Below are 27,800 nucleotides of genomic sequence, written 5' to 3'. Positions count from 1 at the left end.
TGGGAAGGATTCATTTCTTCATGTTTCTAAAGTATTTAACATACTACTTTCAACCTGTGAGTATTCAATTTTGAGTTTAGGGAGTCATGAAGAACACCTAGTGGGCACTTTGTCATGTATCAAAGAGATCACTTTGGTTACTTTGAGGAGAAATAAAATTTAATAGAGGTTGTAAAAATGGGAAAGAATCAACCTAGGCCTCACCAAATTTCAGAGTTAGAAAGTTGGAAATCTGGCCCTAGTTCTCATTTTATAGATGAAGACCTAAAAAACAGAAAGCTTAAGTGCTTTGTCCAGGGTCACCTAGTTCCTGAATCCTACATTAAGGTTCTTACTACTGCATCACACTGCCACACAACTTCTCATGATAGTACTTCTCAAGGAAATGAGTGGTTTTCCACAGTTCCCACCTACCAAAGGACTGCTCAAATACACACTGTCAAACTACTATCTGTGAAGGTATGTGTCTGTTTAGAATGGTCTTGCTGATCTGAAGACAGCAAACCCCTCTATCTCACCTAACTGGCACAAAAAACATGAAAGAAAGCATAAATTTAAAAAAAATAATAAATCATGAACTCCAATAAATTAGACCTATAGAGAGCCAACAGAATTTTCATAAGATTCCTGTTCAATAAGGAATGAACCAAAACACAGAGCAAGAAACTAAGAAAGCTACAGTCGAAAGATGAGTGACCCTGCCACAAGGGAGGCTTAAGAGTTAGTGTACGTGGGGGATTTTCGTGGAATCTGTCCTGCACCAAAACAAAAGCTCCATAAATTAGATGTCTTAAGAAAAGTCAAGTATCTGATTGGATTATGAGGTAAAAGCAGCAATATTATTAAATTTACTTAAATCTATTAAATATTAAATCTACTGATTTAAATTTTTTAATTTAAATTTAAAATTTCGTCAATTTTAGTTACATTAAAAATCAGTCTGGGGCTTCCCTGGTGGCGCAGTGGTTGAGAGTCCGCCTGCCAATGCAGGGGACACGGGTTCGAGCCCTGGTCTGGGAAGATCCCACATGCCGCGGAGCAACTAGGCCCGTGAGCCACAACTACTGAGCCTGCGTGTCTGGAGCTTGTGCTCCGCAACAAGAGAGGCCGCGATAGTGAGAGGCCCGCGCACCGCGATGAAGAGTGGCCCCCGCTTGCCGCAACTAGAGAAAGCCCTTGCACAGAAACGAAGACCCAACACAGCCAAAAATAAATAAATAAATAATAAAAATAAAGGAATTGCTTTAAAAAAAAAAAATCAGTCTGACAACTAAAAATTATTCTCTCAAGTCTCCCTATGTTGCAAAACATCTTCTACACAATGTTTACCCCAAGCTCATATTCTTCCCTGGTAACTGTTAGTGTGACACCCACTTTCTAAGTGACTTAACGTTCCTACTGAAACCAGCTACCTGACGAGGTCTTTAGAGAATCAAGGGGATGATATATTTTCCTGTAACACCTAACCACTATTTTGCCATAACAAATGACCCTGCTTTAAAGTAGATACCATATGTTCATCTTACCAAATTGAAGTAAAAGGTCATCTTCTAATACCGGCTTTAAATACTCTTCTTTCTCCCAAGGCACTGGGTTGTATATGGAATTCATATATTCTACTGTAGGATTCTGGAAGTAAAATTAATTGCATATTTTTTCACTGCACATAATCACAAAATCCCCCTACCAAAAAACTGGGAAAATTAAACAAAAAAGGAAATCATGTCTACATCACACAAAATCTCTATTTAAAGAGTCTGTGTTCACCTGCCATTTCATTAACTTGACTGGATGATTGCTTAATTGTTTCAATGCACAGTTTTATATTGTTTGGATTTTGAGGAAATGGCAATATAAACATCAACTGACTAGAACAAAGTATTTTAAAAAACAGAACAAAAAAGCAACCAAAGCACTTAAAAATCACACTAGAAATTATTTCTGATTTTACAGAAAGACTATCAGTATTCCCCTTTATCTGACAGTGAATTACTTTGCCACATAACATTGATTCATCTCTTACACAAAATTAAAAACCACACTTAAGTATGGTATGTATCCATTTACTTGGTGCTGTATGCTGTGCTAGTTCCTAACGCCCATGATTCCCCCAATATGATGAGTGTCAAATTTAAAACAGTTCCTTATTTAGCAGTTCCTCATATTCTTTTAAAAATCGGTGCATTGATAATCTGTAGTGCTGTAGTACTTCTTTAGCTTTTAAACAAAACTGTAGATTAAGCTACCACCTTACCTTAAGTCTAATAAAATTTATTAGTTTAATGTATCCATAAAATTCAAGTCCTAAAAGGGAAAGAAAAAAAAAAATTCACCTATTTTAACATAACATGAGTTTGTTCCATTAACCTGCTCGAGTTTGTTCCATTAAACTGCTCCAAAGATGCTTCTCTGGTTAGACAATAAAATATCTCCGTCCTCTAAACTGCTACTTAAAAATTTTGAATTTCTTATTAAGAACTAGAAGCAGTAACTCTGACACTTCAGAATATTTTAATTGAGAAACAGCCAGAAAGGACAAATTTTTAAGTGCTTTTCTTGCATTTCTGAAAAATCGGAAATTAATTTTTAGAATTCTACTCCTCACTTATCAGAACAATACAAATGAGGAAAATTAGGCCCTTGATTTTACCAAGTATTTGGCAGTTAATACTAGAGTTGATACTAAAGTTTCTAAATCCCCAATTTTTATGGTACCTACCAAACTATAATTTTGCCAGGACACAGAGTAAGCAAAGTATACTAGCTTTTACATTAAGTTAAATGATGCAAATGAAAAAAGAGTGAGGCTTGTTATCTGGTTCTCATCTTTTCAGAAATGAAGCAGCATTTAAAATAAGGGAAAGCAATAGCATAGCCAACCAATTATTATCTGTCATGAGGAATACTGTTATGAGTACATACCAGCATATAAAAATGTTTCATATGCGTAATAGCATACAAAAACCCCTATTTGGTACTGAAAAAGATATAAAATTATATAAAGTACAGTTCCAATTCAGTTTTAAAATGCACATTAAAAACATGAAAAAAAAATGAAACTAAGTCACTTATATCTTACAAAAGTAGTTGCAGTTGAATTTATGATTCATAAATATACTGTATCATATGTTTATCTGAGACCCAAAATCTGCCTAATATTTGGTATTCTTCAGTAACGTCCTTTCTAGTTGTTAGTAAATACAGGGACCAAAAAGCCAATTCTGTATTTAGTTAATATTAGTGGCATACTGTAGCTCTTCTATATTCGTTTAAATTAGAAGGCTTTAATTTTAAGTATGTTTAGATGCAAGTTTCAATAGAATCATCAGCTGAATCTCTGGATTACCACCTTAACTTTAGCACTTGCTTTTTCCACACTCTCTTACCAAACTCCTTATAAAACTCAATCTTGTATGCCTTGAAGTCCATGTTATGCTTTGACCTGATAAGTTGTCTTTTTTCATAATGATCCACCTCCTTTTCCAAAGTCCACCTCTATCCTTTGCTCTCCCTAATTCTAATATCCACGTCCCTTGTCTTCCTAATTCTAAAATGATTAAAATGTAATCACATGCCAAGGTTTTTTTGTTTTTTTTCCTTTTTAGTTGTGAAGGCAATTTAAGCTTAAATACAGTGAATCATATCTAGAAGAATGACTTATTTATCAATCTTTCTTCAAAAACCATTTGTCAAAAACACGTCATTTTCATAAGTTGTTGTCATGTGTTTCACTATATTGGATTTGTATAGGAAAGGAATGGTCTGGAAAAACATAATGTTTGAACTTAAATTTTGCAACTAAAATTTTCTTTATTCCAAAAAGTACTCACCATGTTTATGAACCATGTTATCAATATTAAATTGATGCTCAGACTTACAGTGTGAAAATGTTTCTTCAGCAGATGTAAATAACCTGAAAAACCAAGCAATAGCTTCATGAAATAGTCCCCTAAGAAAACTAAATATTGATTTCATGTTAGATATAAACTTTTCCCCCTCACTCTGCAGGTTTCCAGTTTTACTTCCAATTAATTAAAAAAAACAAACACACCTGTAGAGAGGAACCCAGCACTTCTAAAGGGAATTAGTACTTCTGAGTCCCATTTTACACCTAAAACAAACTACTCTTTAAAATGTTGAGCTTAATTTGCCAAATAATAGCACTGAATTTATCACAAGGCTTTTAAGAAAGAGAACTCCCTTTGACAGACTGTGTCTCTTAAGACATGAAAATTCACCGCATAAGATTCTTTTCTCCTCTAAGTATCAACTCTGCTTTCAGAGGCTCTGAACTGACACAGCTCAAACTGCTTTTAGAAATAAAGCATAAAATGTAATTTTACAGCTGGTAAATTCCCAAAGTGCCATATTTCAAAAAGCGGTCTTACAATGCTCCCCAAGGATTTGTATTACAGACACTGTGAGGCCCAAGCTCCTTTATTCTGTGACCTGCAAAACTGAAGGACGTGTAATAAGACAGGAACACACGGCAGAGAACCTGCATTACCTCTTCTATATGCTTAGCACATATGCAGCAGTTTTCAACAAACGTTTACCAAGAGAGCTTATTTATACAGTATTTACACAGCCTATCACAAAGAAGTACCTCCCTGATGCTCAATAAATATTATTTTTTGACTAGAGTATATGCAGACATCCCGTACCTACCCACATGAGGCTACACGTGGGAACAATGACGAATCATCAGAAGCTAATATACCACCAATCAGCACCATGCTCAGACTCAGGAGATACTGGTAAAATGTTTATTAAAGTTAACACTGGCCAGTGCCAACCAGGCCTCTTTCACGCCCACTTGCCCAGGACAGCAGCCAAAGTCAAAGATGAAGAGGCAGAATTTTAAGTGGAAAAAACATGGATTTGGTTATAAGACAAACCACAGCTTTGTGACTTTAAACAAGTTACCGCAGCGTCTTTTTCCCTAAGTGAAAATGGCATCAATTCCTTCCCCTTCAATGGGGCGGGGCGGGGCGGGGCGGGGTGGGGGGGGGGGCGGGAAGCCCCTAACAAAGGTGATTCTTTAAACGGCTCAAATGGAACTATTACACCTGATAAGCTTTCTAATTGTCAAAGAACTATAGAATGGGAGAGCCTGAACGGTTCTAGAAGGTTCTGAGGGATTAATCGAGTTTAGTGACTCCCAAACTTGTTACTCTTTAGAATCACTTCAGATAGGGTCTTTGTAGAAACAGATTCCTAGACCCTATCCCAGATTTAGAAGGGCCGAGGTGCACAGTTTAGCATCTGTGTATTTTTTTCTTAAGTGTCTCAGGTGACAGAGGTGCACAACCAGATGTGGGAACCACAGATCCGGCCCAGAACCCTTTCATTTTACACAAGGGAAAACTGAGGCCCGTCGAAGTGAAGCAGTGTAACCGGGCTTCCAGTTCATGGTTCCTCCCTGTAAACCACCGCGGGTCTTCCGACTCAACAAACCCTCACTCCAAACCACGGGCTCCAGACTTCCAGGGCAGCCACCCGGGCTGGACTCCAGATGAGCAGACCACACAGACCAACGAGGCCCGGCCACCCTAGGGCTGGCGCCTCGCGCTGAGGTGGACGAACCTGTCACAGAACAGGCAGGGGGTCTGCTGCTTGTCGTGGGGGAGATCGGCATCTTCCTCATCCTCCCAGGCGGACTCGTCACCGCTGTCTGACAGTCCTGGCAGGTCCTCCTCCTCCTCCTCCTCCTCCTCCTCCACAGCGCCTCGGCCGCCTAGCACACGCAAACGGTCAGCTCTGCCTCGGACCCCAGTGCCAGGCAGGCGGACGAGGGGCCCTCCCCCGCACCTCCCCCTCCCTCCTTGCAGGGCCCCGCCACCCCGGCTCCGCGTCCCGGACGCAGGGGGAGGGGAGGGGCTTTCACCGGCCCCACGGCGGCGCGGCCTGGGTGTTAAGGGGCCGGGGTACCCACCGGCTCCGCCCGACGCTAACGAACACATGGCGGCGATGCCGCGAGAGCCCGGTGCGCCTGGGGGCGGGGACCAGGCTGGGCAGCGCACGCGCAACCGCCTCCGAGCTCTCCCGGCCCGAGAACCCGGGAACGAGCGTGAGTGTGAGCGTGAGCGTGAGCGTGAGCGCGAGCGCGAGCACGCGGCGGGGCCGAAGCTCCGGGAACCTTGCGGCGCCTGGAAACAGGAGAGCGCGCGCGCCGGCTCGCGAGCGCTTCCGGCCTCGGGGCCGCTGCGTTGTTCACGTGAGCTGGGGTGGGCGGGGCGAGAGCCCGGGCTCCGCCTCCTGCCGCAGGGTTGACGCAGCGCGCGCCGAGTAAGCGCAGAAACCTGGGCTGGGCGTTGCAGGTTTGGACCTGGCTTTTGTGTTCTCCTCGGGCTGCGGCAGGCCTTAGCGGGAGGTCCTTAAACCGCGGCCCAGAGCGCAGAGGTGGAAGCGGTTCTGCAGTCGGCATCACGCCCCCTGTGCGTCCCTTATTCGAGGGATGAGCGGCTAGTGGAGGGGAGACCTGCTCGCTGCGCCCTCTGGTGACGGAGGAGGTCGAACGCAGGCGAGAGGCTGGTACTCCACACTGGTTCCGGGGCTCCCTGGTCCCCATGGGGTGCGGCTGGGGAGAGGGAACTGCAGGGGCCAGTGGGTGTACCAGGGGCCACAGAGGGGCCAGAGCCTCGAGGGCTGTTTTAAGGCGTTTAGTCTTTAAAGTGTATGTCCCAAGTTCTAGTCCCAGGTGCTAGCACTGGGCTTGGCACAAGTTTATCCAGTTAAATTGACTACCATGGCCTACCAGGCTCTGCATAATCCTGCCTAACATCTCACCTCAACCCTCCACCTTCGCCCCATCCTCTAGCCTTTTATTTGGTGCTAATCATTTTCCCACCTCAAGGTCTTTGCCAGGAATGTTCTACAAAAGGGTAGATACTTTTTGTCTCAGCCAGAAAGTCTTTCCTCAGGCCATCTTTTCTAAAGTAGTTTCCACTGTCATTCCAGCAGCCTCCTGTTAGTTTCTTTCTTATCACCTACCATTTGCTTTTTCCTTTCTTCTTTCCGTCTTTAGTCACAACACTGTTTGAGCATGAGGGTAGGGCCATGTCTCTACCTTCATTTCTCTGGCCCATAATATATGGCCTAACTCATAGGTAGGTACTCAATATTAATTTGCTGAATGAAAAAAAAATTGCTGAATGAGAACGATGCCTTGTATTATTGCTAAACTCTTCTGAATGCACTCCTTTCCCTTGACTGTAAACTCCTAGAGGACAGAATCCATCAAGTATTAGTTTGGAAGCCCCCTTACATTGCAGGCCACTGCCAGAATATCTGCTGGCTTTGCTGGGTTAGACTTATTATTCACTGATGTAGACCCACTGCCTACGTGCCCAGTGGCACGTAGGAGGCATTTCAATAAGCTGAACGAACTTCAAGGACATTTGTTGCCTGGGCTCATCCAGCTTTTTCCTTCATCCTTCCAACATACTCTCCAGCAAGGTCCATCTTCTCCCCGTCTGCATAACATTTGGAGGGAAACCTGCTAAATCCCATTAACACCCGATCATTCCATGTTAACAGTAGCGAAGTAACACCCAGTCCAGAGGAGTGACTGGGCCAGAATCTTGTTCCTGGAAGTTTATGTGTCTCCACAATGCTGGGCTTAGGAGGGAAGAGCTTTTTTCTTTACTCCAAAGATAAACACAGACCCTCTCCCATCACCCCACTTCACTACTGAGATCAGAACAGAATGTTGAACAAGACCTGACAGAAGGTTTGTGGGTAAGGAATTTCAACACACAGAGAATAACTGAAAACTGGCCACCAGGTTTAGCTGCTTTTAGAGCCCACCAGCCTCAGGATATCCTCATGGAGTCCCCTTAATTCGTGCCTCACTTCTTGGAGCCCATGCTTGTTATCACCTAAACAAACAGGCTCTTCAGAGTCCGGCCCCAAAGGAACCCCACCTGGCAGGAGGAAGATGTTCCTTCCATCTCCTTCCTAAACCCCACATTCCAAGTCCTCACCCCATACTAAAATATGCCTCTTTCCTAGATGACTGACATTGGGAATGTCCAATCCCTTCTAAAGATACACACACACACACACACACACACACACACTAAACGTGTCCACTGAAGCTTGAAATTTATTACTTTGCTTCCCCCAGCACAGAAGTTAAGACAAATTTCACTACTATCCTTTGTTCCATGATGGAAATTAACAGTGTGTTCCTCTTGACTTTGACCCTTCCTTCTGCCTCTTCCTTTCCTTTTCCATAGTTTTTAAAGTGAAGCACTTTGAGATATACATTTACTGGCTATGTGAACATTTTGTAGTTAATCATTAGAGGGATCCTAGACCAATGAAGAAACCCAAACATTTCTATTGTATTCATCCGTGGCATGTACTGATCCAGTAACAATTAACTGGAACTTCCTGGAAATATACAGGTACTGGATGCTCTTGCAGAGTAGTTAAAAACAGAAGCTATGGATTCAGGTTCACTTGGGTTACAATCCTGGCTCTGCCATTTCCTAGCTTCAGGCTTCAGCTTTAAGTCCTTGGGCAAGGCATTTAACCACAGTGAGCCTCGGTTTCCCCACCTAAGATAGGGGGATGATAGTACTGCCTGTAAGAATTATAAAGATTGTCTGGAGGGTTAAAGGACAGACATCATGTGTAAAAACTGGCAATTAACAAGCACTTGATATATATTAGCTGCTATTCTATAATCCCATTGGCCAAAATACTGCATATTACCACCGATACCTGGGCATTTTCTAACAATCTAAGGGAACCCACGACTTGTCCATTTATTTTAATTCTTCTATTTAATTCTCCCATGAATTATATAAGCTCAGTTATATAATAACTTTTATTATATAGTCTAAAGAAATAGTAAGGCACAATGTTCACTTACACAATTAACATGCAGTCAGCACTGGGTAACTCAGAGACACAAATGTCAACAATTTTTGTTCAGGACTCATCTGCATGATACATAAAGTTTTCACTGCTGCTGTGACTCTGCAGACAAGCTTTCAAAGCTGGCCTCCCCACCAGTGGCATCAGAACCATAAGAGAAGCTTAAATAAAACAACAGATTTCTGTGCCCATGCCCCCAAAATTCTGATTGAGAAAGTTTGAGGTAGGGGCTATGAACCTCTCATTTCTGCGCCGAACACGAGACACTAGACCACCAGGGAGCTGCTGGATCTCTATTTTTGAAAGGCTCCCAGGGTGATGTCTACCTATGTACAATCAGGCTCTAAAATGCTGATGCAGAGCACGATCATTTTTTGATTGGATCTGGGCGACTGAGAATAGTGAAACCACAGTTAAAGCACATGTCTTTTTTAGACCCTGCAATTACCAATTAGGTGATGGGTGTTGAGTTTGACAATAGAAAGCATTTCTCCAGTGTGGTCACGGCTTGAGAGAGCCATCAGCTTTCCCCAGGTCGTAGATGGCCTCGTTATCCAGCAGTTCCTTCTTCTTGTCACTTGGTCTCACTGCGTTGTTCAGCATTGCTCTAACCACAGTCATCACTGGCACAGAGTGACCGCTGGCCCAAGATTCTGGTAAGGAGCCAAAGAACTTCCTAACCAACCATTCACCTGGGCGAAATTCTTGCCTATCACATAATAGAACTCTAAAGAGAAAAAGAAGAGCAGAGGAAGAGATGGTAAATTGCATTCAGACCATACAGGATGTCATGGATTGAACTGTGTCCCCCCAAATTCATGAAGCCCTAATCCCCAGTGGGATCGTATTTGAAGACACACCTCTAGGGAGGTAATTAAGGTTAAATTAGGTCATAAGGATGGGACCCTAATCGGATGGGACTGGTGTCCTTACAGAAAAGGAAGAGATATCAGATATTTCTCTCTTTCTCTCCACTCACACAGAAGAAAGACTATAGGAGGACACAGAGAGAAGCAGCAATCAATCAACAAGCCAGAAGAGAGGCCTCACCCGACACTAACCCTGATGGCACTTTGACCTTGGACTTGTAGCCTCCCATTCTGCAGTGCTAGTGTTATGGCAGCCCAAACACACTAATACAGTGCATAAATGGTTTTATTTGGGCACGAAGAGGATTTTAAAGAAGGCGGCAGCCAAAGCTACCCAGAAAATTTCAGACTATTCTGAACCTGGCACCACCAACCGTCTACCCTTTCCTTCAAAGCTAAAAGTGGGTTCTTCAGAGAAGCAATCTCCCTCCAGCCAACTTCTTTCATTTCTTAGAAATTTGTCAGCCTCTTCAAATGAAAAACCAGCTTCTAGGGAATAACCAACAGTGGTGTTCTCTTAGGCGGTAGGAATACTTACCCGGGCCTAAATATGGAGTAACGATCAAATTTTAACTCTTCAACCCTAGCTTCCACTTCTCCCTGTTAACAAAAAAAAACATTTTTAGTATTTAATCAAGACCAACTTGCTGTAATGCTTAAGAGAGAATAACAAGAATAACTTGGGGTTTTGAAGACAATCTACTTCTGCAGGTCTCAATACTAGTTAACATCCTCCCCTAGATTTTTAGATTCCAGAGAGTCTGGGAAGTTAAGGAAGAGATCAGTTAATCCTGATATGTAGTAGAGAGTGAAAAAAGATGCACCGAATGAGTAAATGGCTGCATAGTCAGTCCAGCCTGTCATGTGACCTACTGAAACAGATCCAGAGAGTGACATGTTAGGAGTTCAGCCATAAAAGAACTGCCCGTCACTCCAGAATCGGTGCTGCAGGCCAGGGGACGTTAACCTTTTTTGGCTTCCAGGTAGTTTCAGGAGGTCAGAAGAACCACAGACTCCCTTGTATTACTCACTTCCTAACAAAACCCACCACATTTCAAGAGACAGAGCATCTAGATGATGCTTTAAATTAAATTTGTTGAACAATCCATGAATTTTCACGCCAGGCATCTCTATAAACAGAAATGCCAGAGAAGCTCGGGCACAGGGATGTTTAAAAGGCCTATGAACTAAGCAGCCTGCTCGCCTCCTCCTTCTCGGCCTGTTCATACCATTCATTTGGCACTTAACCTACAGCATTGTATAATCTGCAGTAATACATTTTAATCAATATATTAAAAAAATACATTTAAAAAAAAAATACATTTTAATCAATGTATTAAAAAAACTTTTTTCAATGAATGTTTTTTAATACATTCACAGAAGAGTTGTCCCACCTTCACCACAATCTAAATTTAGAGTATTTCATCACCCCAAAAGAAACCCCATACCAATTAGCACTCACTCCCATCCCCTCCCCCAAGCCCTAGCCAACCACTAATCTTTCTGTCTCTATAGATATGCCTATCCTGGACATTTCCTATAAATTAAGTCATGTAAGTTGTGGCCCTTTGTGACTGGCCTCTCTCATTTAGCATAATGTTTTCAACGTTCACCCATGCTATGTCATTTCTTTTCATAGTTAAATCAATGTTATTTTGTAGGTATATGCCACATTTTATTCATCCATGCATCAGCTGATGGATATTTGAGTTGTTTCAACTCTTTGTCTCTGATGAATAATGCTTCTATAAACATTCATATGTAAGTTTTTATGAGGGTGCATTTCTTAGTTGGCTTTTTACAAAGATGTGTTTTGTCCCTATTAGCAACATGTGTACAAGAGTACCAGGCTGAAACTGCTATTCTTAGAAAGGTCTGCTTGCCAGGTTGTCCTTTGGCCTGTGTCTGGGAACTCAGATTTTAGGAGTGTTCCCGTCATTAGCTAACTGATAAGGGTACTTTACTATGCCTAAACTATTTGTACAAACAATGTGGTTTATGCTGAACACTTGCTTTCCTTCTGGAAGTCTGTAAATTTTTTAGGCTGAGGGTGCCTACGTGACTGACCCCCATCAAAACCCTGGACTCCTGAGCTCAGGTGAATTTCTCTGGTAGGCAATACTCATTGCTGGAGAAATGAAACACGTGTAACTCCACTGGCAGAAGACCCTTGGAAGCTTGAACGTAGATTCCTCCAGAGCTCACTCCATGCACTTCTTTTTCCCTGCACTGACTCTGCTTTATATTCTTTCATTGTAATACATCATGGCTGTGAAGATAACTACATGGCAGTCCTGGGAGGCCTTCTAACACATTCCCAAACTTGGGGCTGGCTTTGGGGATCCCCCAAACAAGGAGATTATAATTCCTTGAGGACAAGAACCATACCCAATAATAACATTTAATCTACCCAGGAAAAGTTTAAGTATCACTGCCTCAAAGTCTCTTCTCATGCTAAGATTCTGGGCTGATCTTCAAGACCAGGGCTGCAACATCTTATTTTATGATTACTAGATAATCAACAGAGGGGAAGACATTGGAAATTATCTTTCAAATCACTCCTGTTTACTAAATATATCTCTGCAAAAAAGCAGTCCCTGTAGTTATAAAAAATGCATAATATAATGCATTTAATGCATTTTGGTATTACTTAGCATTTTATATTATTTAGTATTGCCAATTAGCCAGGGTTCTCCAAAGTATACAAAAGATAGAAACATGCACAAACCTTGACTTGCAGATATAAAAAATTGCTTGACTTATCAGCTCCCTTAGAGGACAGCAAGTTGAAATGTTTGCACCCTCCAGCTTTTGCCAGCTCTGCAGACTTCAGTACGTAATCTCGATCAACATGAACAAATCCCTCCTAAGGGTGAAAAGGATGTGAGTTATTTCCAAAAAGCTGTGAGTTCTTAAAGATTACTTATCAGCTTGGGTGGCAGGTTAAGAGTCCTTGCAGGGGGGTGGGGGGGTGGACGAGGATGGGGATCCAAATAAAATGCATCCAAAAAAACACAAATGTCAGGCTTAGACCCTGGGAATGGCTCCAGTATGACGCTCAGGATAGATGTACCAGCTTTAGTAGCAAGGCCAGACTGCAATGAAAATCAAGGACAATGACACTGAAACACAGACACCAAGAAAATCTGCAAGGAGCAAAAGGAACAGTAATATCAGGCTGAGAAACTGGGGTTTTTTGTTGTTGTTTTTTTAATATTTATTTATTTATTAACTTGGCTGCACCAGGTCTTTAGTTGTGGTGTGCGGGATCTTCGTCACGGCGTGCAGGATCTTTGTTGTGGCATGCAGAATCTTTAGTTGAGGCATGTGGAATCTTTAGTTGTGGCATGCGGGATCTAGTTCCCTGACCAGGGATCAAACCCAGGCCCCCGGCACTGGGACCGCAGAATCTTAACCGCTGGACCACCAGGGAAGTCCCGAGAAACTGTTTTTAGTCTCACATTTCTTTGTCCTTAATCCTTTACAACCTTACCACCCTCTCTCTGTTTTCTCTATTTTTTGTGTGTCAACTCTAACATAGCAGGGTCTCAAAGCGTGGCTGAGAACACTACCCACGCACTATGAGAACAAAGTTTATTTAATTTCCAATTTTTGTGTATGTTTTACAACATACTTTACACGTTAGTAAGGAGTGCATCTGCAAATTTTTTTACTGACAGGTATATAATCAAGAGTATTTGGAGACCCCTGGTCTAGACTCAGTCCAGTGAGGGTAGCGGTTGGGTCTTTCCTAATTCACATCATCAGTACATGCCCAGCACATGGCAGGTGCTCCAAAAATATTTGAATGAACGAATAAAAGTCCAGCGAAAGCAGAGAAAAGGTAAATCCAATTAGAAAAAAAAAAAAGAACTAAGTGGCAATCAAAGGAAGAGGGGAGAGGATGGTGCAAACAAGAGAATACAGACTGATTTCCAGGGCCTAAGTGAAGGATACAGGCCTGTACCCAGACTAGGGAATTCCATGTAGTAACAGCTTCTTGGGACCACCACGAAGTCCGGCATCCTCAGACTTGGTACAGCTGAAGAGCAGTCTAAAGTCTACTGAAGCTGAACTTCATGGGTACCCACAACTATATAATGAGGTTTCATATAATGAGGATTCCAAATCTGAAGACTGGATTACTGCCCCAGTGATATTTTGTATGTATGTATGTATGTATGTATGTATGTATGTATGTATGTATTTATTTATTTATTTAGGGGTGTGTTGGGTCTTCGTTTCTGTGCGAGGGCTTTCTCTAGTTACGGCAAGTGGGGGCCACTCTTCATCGCGGTGCGCGGGCCTCTCACTGTCGCGGCCTCTCTTGTTGCGGAGCACAGGCTCCAGACGCGCAGGCTCAGCAGTTGTGGCTCACGGGCCTAGTTGCTCCGCGGCATGTGCGATCCTCCCAGACCAAGGCTCGAACCCGTGTGCCCTGCATTGGCAGGCAGATTCTCGACCACTGCGCCACCAGGGAAGCCCCCCAGTGATTTTTTTTTAAATTAAAAATCTGCCCTCTGGTAGTTATTGACCCTAAATGTTGTATTTTGTATGGAGACATGTATCTCTCATAAGAGAGATAGACAGCACCTTAGGAAACATCACGCCTAACCCCCTCACTGTGGAGATGTGACAACAAGGTCCAGCAATCCAGGAACTACCGGCTAATAAGTGAGAGAGCTGAGAGCGGAGTGCAAATTCCTGACTCTCTGAGCCGTGCCCTCCACTGTACTCATGTTCCTTCTTACCATCACCAGCTAATAACAGAACTAATTCATAACTGTGGTAGTAGGCAGAATAATGGCCCCTCAAAGATGTCCATGCCCTAATCCCCATACCTGTGAATGTGTTAGAGGCTACATGGCCAAGGGGAATTAAGGTTGCAGGTGGAATTAAGGCTGCTAATCAGCTGACTTTGAAAAAGGTTATTCTGTAGTATCCAACTGGGCCCAATGTAATCACAAGAGTCCCTACAGTGGAAAAGGGAAGCAGAAAAGGAGGCTGGAGTTAGGCAACGTGAGTAGCACTTGATCCCCCATTGCTGGCCTTAAAGATGGAGGAAGGGACCATGAACCAAGATATGCAGGTGGTCTCTAGAAGCCAGAAAAGGTAAAGAAATGGATTCTCCCCTAGAGCCTACAGAAGGAAATCAGCCCTGTCAACACCTTGATTTTATCTCAGCAAAATCCACATCGGATTGCTAACCTATAAAACTGTAAGATGATAAACTTACGTTGTTTTAAGCCACTAAATTTGAGGCAATTTGTTATAGCAGCAATAGGGAATTAATACAGAATTCAATTCTAAAACAAGGGGCCCAAGCAAACTTTTCAAACTTTGTATTGAGGTAGATCATAAAAGAAAAGTAAATATATTCTAAGTATAGAGCTGACTATAAACTGTTCATAAACTAATAAACATCTTCTGCAACCAGCTCCCAGATCCAGAAATAGAGCACCACCGTTACCCCAAAAGCCTGTCTCGTCCTCTCTTCTTATCACTTACGGAGCATTTTTAACTATGTCCACGACCTGCAGGGCAGTGTTGTTCCTCTTTCTCTTTTTAGGTAATATAAACTTAACTCTTAGCCGGGAATCATCCCCATCTCCTTTTGTGTGGTAGACTTTGACATTCAATCCTAATAACGGACTCAGCGACCTGTCCTACACACTGATTGAAACTCATGTTGTTGCTTTCTTAAACCAGTGTGCAGCAAACCAGTTTTAATACTCAGCACATCCTGAGAGTGGGCTGTGATTGATCTCCTCAGAGCCATTCTCTGGATTGAGATTTTTACATGTGCTCAAAATGTGCCAAGAAAAACAACCCAAAACGACATCAAAAAATTCTAAAACACTCTATTTCTCTTCCACATCTATTTTCTTCCCCTCACTCCAATTCACCAGAACTCTGATTTTGATAACACGTTCATTATTCCCAATAAAATTACATCGTTGACTAGTGAAATAAATTCCTTTCTGTTGCTGCTGCTGGTTTAGCACTATTTCTTGGAAGGATTATTAGAGTTGTCTCTGTTAAAATGTTTCTTCTTTCATCAGCGTCTTTAAAAATACGGGAAAGCTTCAGCCAATCACAAGGCTCTAGACCGACGCTGTCCCTCTCACTTAATCCAGGGCCAGTAAAGGGATAATTTGATTAAACTGAGACCCCAATTTATCTGGCTTTAGTTCTGGATCAACCTCTCCTTAATAGAGTCCTGCCGTCTCCAATTGTTTGATGAAAATTAAAGTGACATAAATACCATGGGACTTTTTCAATCTGATTAGTCAGCTAAGGCACATCAATACCACCCCAGCCATCAGCCTCTGGCGTCCCTCCTTTCACCCGCCTGGCGAAGGACTGACAACGGCTCCATGCAGGACGAGCACCCACGCTGCTGCAGAGACCCTCACACTTAGCCCATCATCCCTGCTCAATGGGTCCTGTCGACAAGGTGCCCATACCTTTCTCCACTGCTGTTCTCTGGACAAAGCTCAATACTGTTTTATTAGCAATCAATGGCTGTTAATCCAAAACGATTTCACAAATCCTCTGAGCCCTCAAGCTGATTATAAATACGCATCATTCCAAGCCCACAAACTTTGAATTTCACTTCCCCCACCGTGATGCGTGGCCTTTTAGCTGGTGAATGAAACTCAAAAGCAAAGGGGTCAACGGCTTTCAAGGACTCAGAAACCAAACTTAAACCTGGATCCCGGACACTGACTCAGAGATACCAACACACACTGATTTTCTCTGGAGTGAGGAAGACTCCCTTTACAGATAGAAGAAAACTATCTTTAAGATCTTATTATTAAACCCATTCTTGTTCTCTAGCAGCTCAAATAAAAGGATAGAAAAACAAACTAAAACAAGCTACTCCATATCCCAGAAACACAATTTTCAGAAAAACCATATTTAGTTTCCCCAACCATATGGCAGAAAAAAAGATGTCTCTTCTGAGAGCATTAAGTCCATTACGTCTTTGTGTCTTTATGATTCCACAATTGGTGTGTTTTACTCTAAGACAGGAATCAGAGTCCTTCTAGAAAAAGGAAATGATTAAATAAATTCCTACTATAAATTTCCTTTCCCAGCACCTGCTCGAAAAAATAAACACAATATACTGAAATTACACAGCAGAGATATCTTCATGGGCTCTACAAACATCTAGGGAGACAAATTCTCTAGTTACTCTTTATTTTAAGTCTTCGGAAAATCCAAAGCTACTAAGTATTCCTTCTAATATTCTTTACCAATGCCTGCAAACTGGGAACACCGTGGCTTAAGAACAACTCATCCTGACAAGGTATTTCAGTACTGACACGCAAGCAGGCAGGAATGAGTCAAGGTCAAGAAGACCCTTTTCCAAGAAGGGAGGATTTCATTCCGCAAAGGGTCCCACTTGGCCATATTTCTGCTTCAGATTCTTTCTCCTTCACTCCCTTTTCAATCCAACCCTATAAATTAGACTAGAAAACAGAGACACTGACAAACAACAAATGGTATGACCTGAGACTCCATTTATTTGTGACCTGGAGGGCACGACTATATTTGATGTACAGAGGGGAACCAAGATCTTGGTGAGAGAAAGAGCTCTGGATAGAAAAATAAAATCTTACAGATACAGAGGATTCCTGAGTCAATCTCTATGTTATCACACATTTTTTTCCATTTGGGGCATTCCTTTCTTTGTGTTTTGAAAGTCAGAGAGTTCTGCAGGCCAAAGGGGCTTCAGTGGTCACCACCCTCTCAGTACAGACAAGGAGACAAGGGCCCACAGGAGCTAACCAGCATACCCAAGGTCCCACAGCCATTTGGTACCCAAACAGAGGCTATGATCTGGGTCTCACGAAACAGCTGGGACCTCACCACTTCACAAGCCCCCTCCTAGACATCAAATAAAATAGTATAGGTGACAACAGGGGTTGGCAAACTTTCCCTATAAAGGGTGAGATAGTAAATATTTTCAAATTTGCAGGCCTCTATTGCAATTACACAGCTCTGCCATCATTGTGCAAATGTAGCCACTAATAATATATAAAGTAATGAGAATGTTCCAATAAAACTTTATTTATGGATACTGAAATGTGAATTTCTTATATTCTCATGTGTCATGACGCATTAGTCCTCTCTGAAAATTTTTAACCATTTAAAAATATAAAAACATTCTTATTACCACTGATGAATATAGATGCAAAATCCTCAATAAAATACTAGCCAACAGAATCCAACAACACATTGAAAGGATCATACACCATGATCAAGTGGGGTTTATCCCAGGGATGCAAGGATTCTACAATATATGCAAATCAATCAGTGTGATACACCATATTAACAAACTGAAGAATAAAAACCATATGATCATCTCAATAGATGCAAAAAAAGCTTTTGACAAAATTCAACACCCATTTATGATAAAAACTCTCCAGAAAGTGGGCATAGAGGGGAACCTGCCTCAACATAATAAAAGCCATATACGACAAATCCACAGCAAACATCATTCTCAATGGTGAAAAACTGAAAGCATTTCCTCTAAAATCAGGAACAAGATAAGGATGTCCACTCTCGCCACTATTATTCAACATAGTTTTGGAAGTCCTAGCCACAGCAATCAGAGAAGAAAAAGAAATAAAAGGAATACAAACTGGAAAAGAAGAAGTAAAACTGTCACTGTTTGCAGATGGCATGATATATACATAGAGAATCCTAAAGATGCCACCAGAAAACTACTAGAGCTAATCAATGAATTTGGTAGAGTAGCAGGATACAAAATTAATGCACAGAAATCTCTTGCATTCCTATACACTAACAACGAAAGATCAGAAAGAGAAATTAAGGAAACAATCCCGTTCACCATTGCAACAAAAAGAATAAAATACCTAGGAATAAACCTACCTAAGGAGGTAAAAGACCTGTATGCAAAAAACTATAAGACACCGATGAAAGAAATCAAAGATGACACAAACAGATGGAGAAATATACCATGTTCTTGGATTGGAAGACTCAATACTGTGAAAATGACTATACTACCCAAAGCAATCGACAGATTCAATGCAATCCCAATCAAATTACCAGTGGCATTTTTTACAGAACTAGAACAAAAAATCTTAAAATTTGTATGGAGACACAAAAGACGCCGAATAGCCAAAGCAGTCTTGAGAAAGAAAAACAGAGCTGTAGGAATCAGACTCCCTGACTTCAGACTATACTACAAAGCTACAGTCATCAAGAGAGTATGGTACTGGCACAAAAACAGAAATATGGATCAACGGAACAGGATAGAAAGCCCAGAGATAAACCCATGCACCCATGGTCAACTAATCTATGACAAAGGAGGCAAGGATACACAATGGAGAAAAGACAGTCTCTTCAATAAGTGGCGCTGGGAAAACTGGACAGCTACATGTAAAAGAATGAAATTAGAACACTCCCTAACACCATACACAAAAATAAACTCAAAATGGATTAGAGACCTAAATGTAAGACTGGACACTATAACACTCTTAGAGAAAAACATAGGAAGAACACTCTTTGACATAAATCACAGCAAGATCTTTTTTGATTCACCTCCTAGAGTAATGGAAATAAAAAGAAAAATAAACAAATGGGACCTAATGAAACTTAAAAGATTTTGCAAAGCAAAGGAAACTACAAACAAGACGAAAAGACAACCCCCAGAATGGGAGAAAATATTTGCAAATGAATCAACGGACAAAGGATTAATCTCCAAAATATATAAACAGCTCATGCAGCTCAATATCAAAAAAACAAACAACCCAATCAAAAAATGGGCAGAAGAGCTAAATAGACATTTCTCCAAAGAAGACATACAGATGGCCAAGAAGCACATGAAAACCTGCTCAACATCATTAATTATTAGAGAAGTGCAAATCAAAACTACAATGAGGTATCACCTCACACCAGTTAGAATGGGCATCATCAGAAAATCTACAAACAACAAATGCTGGAGAGGGTGTGGAGAAAAGGGAACCCTCTTGCACTGTTGGTGGGAATGTAAATTGATACAGCCACTATGGAGAACAGTGTGGAGGTTCCTTAAAAAACTAAAAGTAGAATTACCATATGACCCAGCAATCCCACTACTGGGCATATACCCAGAGAAAACTGTAATTCAAAAAGAGTCATGTACCACAATGTTCATTGCAGCTCTATTTACAATACCCAGGACATGGAAGCAACCTAAGTGTCCATCAACAGATGAATGGATAAAGAAGATGTGGCACATACATACAATGGAATATTACTCAGCCATAAAAAGAAACGAAATTGAGTTATTTGTAGTGAGGTGGATGGACCTAAAGTCTGTCCTACAGAGTGAAGTAAGTCAGAAAGAGAAAAACAAATACTGTATGCTAACACATATATATGGAATCTAAAAAAAAAAAAAGTTCTGAAGAACCTAGGGGCAGGACAGGAATAAAGACACAGACGTACAGAATGGACTTGAGGACACGGGGAGGGGGAAGGGTAAGTTGGGATGAAGTGAGAGAGTGGCATGGACATATATACACTACAAAATGTAAAACAGATAGCTAGTGGGAAGCAGCCACATAGCACAGGGAGATCAGCTCAGTGCTTTGTGACCACCTAGAGGGGTGGGATAGGGAGGGTGGGAGGGAGATGCAAGAGGGAGGAGATATGGGGATATATGTATATGTATAGCTGATTCACTTTGTTATAAAGCAGAAACTAACACACCATTGTAGAGCAATTATACTCCAATAAAGATGTTAAAAATAAAAACTTTAAAGTTGAAAAAAAAAAAAAGACACACGCACCCCAATGTTCATTGTAGCACTATTTACAATAGCCAGGACATGGAAGCAACCTAAATGCCCATCGACAGACGAATGGATAAAGAAGATGTGGTACATATATACAATGGAATATTACTCAGCCATAAAAAGGAAAGAAATTGGGTTATTTGTAGAGACATGGATGGATCTAGAGACTGTCATACAGAGTGAAGTAAGTCAGAAAGAGAAAAACAAATATTGTATATTAACGCATATATGTGGAACCTAGAGAAATGGTACAGATGAACCTTTTTGCAGGGCAGAAATAGAGACACAGATGTAGAGAACAAACGTATGGACACCAAGGGGGGAAAGTGTGTGGGGGCGTGGTGGTGGGATGGATTGGGAAATTGGGATTGATATATATACACTAATATGTCTAAAATAGACAACTAATAAGAACCTGCTGTATAAAAAAATAAATAAAATAAAATTCAAAAATTCAAAAGGAAAAGAACTTTAAAAAAATAAATAAATAAAAAATTAAAATATAAAAACATTCTTAGCTCAAGGACTGTTCAAAAACAGGCAGGCTGTATTTGGCCCACAGTCTGTAGTTTACACGCCCCTGGATTAGAAGAGTGTATCATTTGAATCAGAGGCCATGAGACTTTAATGATGCCTAATAAGTGTGACAATGGCTGCATTCATCACACTAATGGCATTGTCCATTCAACAGACTACAAGAGCCTGGACTTCTGGAGCCTGTGCCTACCAGGTGAGGAGACAAATGAAAAGGTGAAACTAAATCACACCCCCTCAAACTCACTAACCAAATCCTTCTCTTAATAAGGGGAAAGCACCATTCTCTGGCCCCTGTGAGGTTCTGCTCTTCACTTATGGCCAATGTAGATCTGGTTTTCAAAGGGTATTTCAACCTTCACTAGCACATAAGTTACTTACCAAAGCAAGGTGAAGGCCATCTGGGACAACAGTACCTGGAAACCCAGCAGGTGAAGAGGACTAATACTGTCTCATGCATCCTGAAAGCAGGTCCAACAAGAAGAAAAGGTTGGCTGCATCAGAATCCCCCAGGAAGCATGTTAAAAATAGGCTTCCAACCTTAGAGATTCTGATCCAGTAGATCTGGATTAGGGCCAAGTCACAAAGTCACTGCATTCATTAGACAACTATGGCTTGTGAATGTGAAAAGAAAGAAGATTAGCATCTAACCAGCTACTGCTAAAGAAAATGGTTTTCCAAACAGCTGAAGAAAGCTAACAGACCTATCCCTAGCACCAGTGTCAAAAGAAATCTGGGTAGACTAAATTCTATGGGTTGCAATGTTCCCCCCTCAAAATTCCTGTGTTGAAGTCCTAACCTCCAGTACCTCAGAATGTGACCTTATTTGCAGACGTAATTAGTTAAGATGAGGTCATTCCAAGTAGGGTGGTTCTTAATCCAGTTTGACTAGTGTTGTTATAATAAGGAGAAATTTGGACATAGCCACAGGCACGTAGGAAAAACACCATGTGAAGAGACACAGGGAGAAGGCAGCCATCTACAAGTCAGGGAGAGAAGCCTGGAAAAGATCCTTCCCTCTCAGCCCTCAGAAAGAACCAATCCTGACAACACCTCTACCTCAGACTTCTAGCCTTGGGAACTGTGAGACAGAAGATGTCTGTTGTTTAAGCCACCTTGATTATGCTTTTTTGTTATAACATCCATCCCCAGGAAACTAAACTGAAGGTCATAGGGAAATAAGCAGGCTACTCACAGGATTTCAACAGTGAGACAGAAACCCTGAATTTCTTGAAGTTGCTAAAGTAAAATGTAGGCTGCTCCAGTTACAAAACAGCTACAGAATGACACTAGGCTTGCCACCAGCTTTGCAATACCCATTTGATGCTCTCTTTTTTTACAGAGAATGCTGCTGACCAGAATACCAGGTGGAGTGAGCTTGGAAATCCACACACCCTCCCCGCCCCAAACAACTATTATTGCCTAGCCACTTGTGAATTGTCACCTCTTTTAAACTGCCTGAAGTTATCACAACCTCCAAACTTCATACTGCATCCAATCTAAATTACCTTCAAATTAAAAAAAAAAAAAAAAGACTTTCTAGAGGAAATGTCAGCTTATTTTCTGTCACTATCCTCTTAAACCATTTAAGCCCTAACTTATTTCTGAGATTACACTTGGTTTACCAGTCTTTTCTCTTGCTTACTCGTTAATTACTTTTATCTTTCCAAACTGATTTTGGAGAACAAAAGGTATTTAGTTGGGGGGTGGAGAACCAACTCCATCTAAAAAAATATTCTGGATAGGGAAGACATCCAACTCCTCTGATTAAAATTGCATTACGTGATTTGGATGCAACAAAGCAATTTAGACTTTCCCTTGGAGCGCCCTATAATGAGATTTGCCTTATGTCATGAAAATCAACTGCTCTATGCCTAATGCAGCAGTGTTTTTATTTTGCTGAGTCACCACCAAAGTCAGGTTGGCACTTGAGACAATGTTACCTGCAGTGTACTAGAACAAAAGTTTTTCAATGCTGTCAGAGGGCACATGCCTTGTGACTGTCCCTGGGACAGAAGAGACTACAGGAGCTGATCAGCAGGAAAATGACCCTTCCTAGGAGAGACAACGTGCCAATTCCCGGGAGAGTCAAACTTCTCGATAATCTACACTTCCCAGCACAGAGCTCAAAACTCAGCTGTGTTCCCACGCACACATGGTAGAACTACAGAAGATTTGGAAATTTGTCCCTACTGAAAGCATAAATAGAATTATTCTTTGGATCACCAGAAAGCCCAGGGAAATACATCTGAGCCTAACTCCTTGGTTGGTATAAACCAATAGTTCTGTGCTCTCGGAATGATTCTGATGCATGGGCCTGTTTATAAACCTATGGTAAGCCCCCATGGCAGCATCGTGGTCCTGCATGTTTAATAGACATGTTTAACTCCAGCAAGTAAATTTTGTCAAAGGGATAAACTATAGTCAAGGTATAAATTAAATACGATGTACGTATTAACACTTGCCCAGGATCTACATAGTAAGCTCTGATTTCTAACTATGTAGTAAAATTTGACTTCTAGACACAGGCCGACGCAATTTAGAACATCATTAAAAAAAGAATAAAACGTGTGTTAGGACAGTTCTGCGTCAGTTAAGGCTGAATCACCATTGGGGTTGAATCATCGCTGGAGGCTGAGTCATCACCAGAGGCTAGCTGAATCGTGCCTCTGTTCTGATGTTCTAGCCCAGAAGTTTAAAGCTTGGCATGAAAACAGGTTGAAGCAAATCACTCAAGTGAGAGAGAATGCTTTAAGTTTAAGACATTTATAAAGAAACCAAAAAAACTTACTGCTAAGAGCATAAGCCAGTTACTTTTACTCAGACATAATGGTTTGCGTAAGTCAGGGCAAGTAGTGACCACTATATCTGCAAAAGGCAAGACCATGTAAATATTTATGACATCTCCAGCACGCAGGCCTGAACTCAAGGATTATGCTGAAGGAAAGATGAACTTATAAGTACTATTCAAAGTATAGCAAAGGCTAGGGCAGTATATGGAATCTTAAATGATAAGAGCTAATTTACACTTAAGCACAGCAAATATAAAGCAAAAGAGGGAGCAAAAATGGAATCTTCGACATTACTGACCAGAGAAAAGGGAAAAGGGTAGATTCCTTCCTTACCGCCCCAGCTTTCCTTCTGGTGGTACCCAGGCAACAGAATCCAACATCATGACCTTGAAAGGCAGAAGCATAGTCATCCAATTTCTCAAAGTCCACCACTTCTTGATTCTAGACAACAAAAACATAGCTGTATATTACTTGATGTTATTAAAACAAAACAAAAAAACAGACAAAAATACCCCCTCTAGATTTAAAGAATGAATGACAGAACATCACTACAGAGTCCACCCACTTAACATCAAATTTTGCAAGCTCATTTTCTCCCACCAAAAAGCAATTAATCTGAATTCAAAAATCAACAATGTACTTATACGTCCACAGTACACACAATTGGACTAGGTGTGATCTAGATCTCTAAAGTCAGGTTCAATTATAATTTTCTCTCTGGAAAAATAAAAGACCTGTCTGTATACTACCAGGAGAAATACCAATGAGGTATAATGTTGGGGAAGGAAATGGTGTTTGGAGTCTCAAAATCTAGCGAATCAGAACTTGCTTTGCAGAGGGGGAAAGGTCTATGGCACCTCTCGGTGCCATTCGCTAACTTTAGTGTGTAGCGGACAGGTAGACAAAACAAGCAATGGGGTTGAGAAAATCACCCAAGGTCACAGGGCTTTTTTTTCTAGAAGCCAGCTTAAAGGACCCTGGAAGCATGGCTCTTCTCCGTCTCCCTAGACCCCCTTACACTTAGGCCCCACCTTATGGGGATCGAGACTGAGAGAAGGGCTTTGTCCAAGGCCTGCCAGAGAGGGGGAGGCCCACCTGGACCTACAATCCAGCTTCCAGTAAGGCCTCTCACAGACCAATCGTGGTCACGCTCTGAACACCTCCTGCCGCCATTGCAGGGCAATGTTCAGCCTTGCAGCATAAAATATGTTCACTCTGAGGAACCACTGCGGGTACATTTTTGAGACCCAGCTCAAATACCCACCACGTTTTTATAAGCTTCCTCGTCGAAGGTGAGCTTCCTCCGGCCAATCAGCGTGACTTTGGAAAACAGGCCCTGCTCCAGGATTTCTTTCAAGAGCACTCTGCCGGTTTCCCCGCTGGCACCCAAAATAAAGACGGATTTATTCTGCATCCTGAAGTCTTCCCGAAGCCTCGGTAGCGCTTCTGTCTCAGCCATGCTACAGAAATAACATTAACAGGTGCTGGTCTCGGGATATTTAAAGGGACAGCCCTGCTTACCCTGGGAACAAAGGTTATTTGTTCTGGAGGAAGATATGGTTATTCTCTGCAGTCTGGGCGCAGGGGAAAGTGCAGAGTCACCCTCAGGGCGGGGCGCCGTATTGGTTCCCCGCTCCTGAGCCAAACCACACCTTGGAAGGGGCTGGAACAGGGAATGCGCCCAGGTACCAGGAGGCCTCGTTCCCCCACGGTGTCCCCGACTCCGGCCCCTCCTGCCTCCGCCCGCAGGGGCGCGGAGTCCAGCTTGGTCCCCCACGCGGAGGGTTTACCTGGAGCCGGCCCCCGGCCCCGTGTCCTCAGGCTGCAGCACGAGCAGCGCGACCACCAGCGCCGCCGCCGCCACCGCCACCGCCGCGCTCAGGGCTGCGGGCCGGGACATCCGGCCATCCCTCCAGCCCGGCGGCTTTCCTCCCCTCGCCCGACTCTGCGGGGCCCCTCCCCGGTCCGCGCCTACCCGACTTCGTCTTCCGGGTGACTTCGCTATATCGCTGCTCACCCCGCCCACAGGGGCGGGATGTGGAGGGGTGGCCCGCGCGCGGACTAGAGGATGCCTGGGCGCCGGCGGGGTGGCGGGGGTGGGGTGTGCCCAGAGCACGTGCGCAGCACCAGGCTAGGTAGGAAGCTCGGAGACCACTTCCTAAACATCGGGAATCTCCGGAACCTTCTCCGCGGCGTTCTTCCTCACCACCTGGGCTGAGCGCGCCATCATCCAGGGCCTCAGCCAATAGACTTGATCTTCGTTGATCCCTTTCTAAAACCTGTGATGTCAACTGTGTGTTGGACGTCTTCATCTTGAATTCACATCAAAACGTAACCCTTCCCTTCTAACCACCCCAAACAGCAATAAAACCAGTCTACTCCTTGCCTCTCTTCAGTGTCACCGTCCCTATTCGTCCGCACAATCTTCATTCACCCCTTCCCTCTCAAGTCAGAAATTCGGACTGTCAACTTTGACTCCTTTCTCCACCTTACCACATTCTAGATTAATCACCAAGGCCTGCTATCTTCTCTGCCTTTCAAATACTCTCTCATGTAATTCAAGTTCTCATTGTATCTCACCAGTACAACTGGTTTCCCCGCTCAGGTTCTACATGGTTGAGCCAGGGCGACCTTCCACACCTGATCTCCTGTTCACTCTCCAGAGCCAAGATCCATGGTTTAGAACATAACTATCTACACTGGGCCCATCCTGGATCCTGGAGGTCCTGGACAGGAGTTAGGATCACACGCCAGAATCTGAACAACAGAGATAGTGTTGTGGACATTGGTCATTTTTGGCTGCCTAGCATTCAAACACATCTTATTATAGGGAATTCCAAAATAAGTGGGAGACAGGGCCCTACCTGCCACTCTAGAAGCCAAGTGAAATATGTTCCCCCTCCCAAGTCCTAGAAGATTATTATATGTAGGTGAGATCTAGACTCAGCCAATCAGACACTCTCATCCAGGTTTTTTTTTACTTTGGGGGGAGTAATAAAAAGATGCGGTGGAAAACTGAGATAGAGTTTGGTTGGGTGGAGCAAAGATAAAGGATAATGGCATCGTGGGATCTGCCAGTGATCTGATTGTCTGATTGTTTCTGTTTTGCTTCCTTTAATTCCTGCCTGTTTACAGAGCCTGTTTGTTATACTTCCTGTTATTCCTGCAATAATTTCATTTTCTGCTTAAGCTACTTTCTGTTGCTTGCAGTCAAAAACCTTGACCGATACAGAGCAGAGTGGTTTGTTCCACATTGGCCTGCCACAGTGCCTGAACTCTTCCCTTTGAGCTCCTAATGATTTTCTACTAAAATGCAGCTGAAAATCTTGTCAGCTAACACTGTCTCAAGAATTCATTCATCAAATCTGTTGCACTGATTTTCTTTTTAAAAACATTGTAGCATAATTAATATACAATAAAATGCACGGATGCAAAAGGTTCAGTTCCATGATTTTAAACAACTGTGCATACACCTAGGTAATCACCACCTAAAACAAGATACAGAACATTTCTTTCACCCCAGAAAGTGCCTTCAATCCCTCCACGTCCCAGAGGCAACCACCTTCTGATCTATCAATACAGATTATTTTTGCCTGCTATAGAACTTCACTAAATAGAATCATACAGCATGTACTCTTGTGTCTCCAGTTTTTTTTGCTCGAAATAATGTTTTTAAGATTGATCCCTATTGTTTATAGGGCTGCGTTATGACCTTCATGGGTCCTAGGGACTTCATGGGCCCCTTCCTTCATAAAAAATAAAATTTTAAATGTATCTCTTATAACTGTGTTACTATAATGACAAATATATCCGTCTTATGTAATAAAATATTTTCTTCAACCTAAAAGTTCATTTTTTTCCTTCTGATATTAAAAGAAATTAAAACATTTTCGCGGGCCTGGGCTCTG

General features: G+C 42.2%; 2 protein-coding genes across 4 annotated transcripts in view; both read right to left on the bottom strand.

Moving 5' to 3' along the window:
• PRMT3 (protein arginine methyltransferase 3) overlaps positions 1–6,134 on the bottom strand; it is a 138,237-nt gene extending 132,103 nt beyond the window's left edge. Inside the window, exons 1-5 of one of the 2 annotated variants that reach the window (XM_061203143.1) lie at positions 5,936–6,134; positions 5,587–5,737; positions 3,831–3,913; positions 2,255–2,304; positions 1,527–1,629 (exon numbers count right to left, since the gene is read on the bottom strand). In XM_061203143.1, the coding sequence (XP_061059126.1) occupies positions 1,527–1,629; positions 2,255–2,304; positions 3,831–3,913; positions 5,587–5,737; positions 5,936–5,963 (415 nt within the window). In that variant the 5' untranslated portion in view covers positions 5,964–6,134. The remainder of the gene's footprint in view (positions 1–1,526; positions 1,630–2,254; positions 2,305–3,830; positions 3,914–5,586; positions 5,738–5,935) is intronic. The other variant, XM_061203142.1, reaches the window with a different exon arrangement.
• Positions 6,135–8,103: 1,969 nt separating this feature from the next.
• Positions 8,104–25,916, bottom strand: HTATIP2 (HIV-1 Tat interactive protein 2). Of its 2 annotated transcripts, none has more exons than XM_061203140.1 (6): positions 25,868–25,916; positions 25,157–25,352; positions 24,226–24,333; positions 12,484–12,621; positions 10,294–10,355; positions 8,104–9,613 (listed from the first exon to the last, which is right to left on the bottom strand). In XM_061203140.1, exons 2-6 carry the CDS (start codon positions 25,349–25,351, stop codon positions 9,388–9,390), a joined length of 729 nt encoding a protein of 242 aa, XP_061059123.1. In that variant the 5' UTR covers position 25,352; positions 25,868–25,916; the 3' UTR covers positions 8,104–9,387. The 2 variants fall into 2 exon arrangements, with proteins under 2 accessions (XP_061059123.1, XP_061059122.1); XM_061203139.1 differs by lacking the exon at positions 25,868–25,916 and adding an exon at positions 25,683–25,857.
• Positions 25,917–27,800: the final 1,884 nt, after the last annotated feature.

The sequence above is a fragment of the Eubalaena glacialis genome, chromosome 10 (genome assembly GCF_028564815.1).
Source record: "Eubalaena glacialis isolate mEubGla1 chromosome 10, mEubGla1.1.hap2.+ XY, whole genome shotgun sequence".
NCBI lineage: Eukaryota > Metazoa > Chordata > Mammalia > Artiodactyla > Balaenidae > Eubalaena > Eubalaena glacialis.
This window is presented reverse-complemented; position numbering and strand designations above follow the sequence as displayed.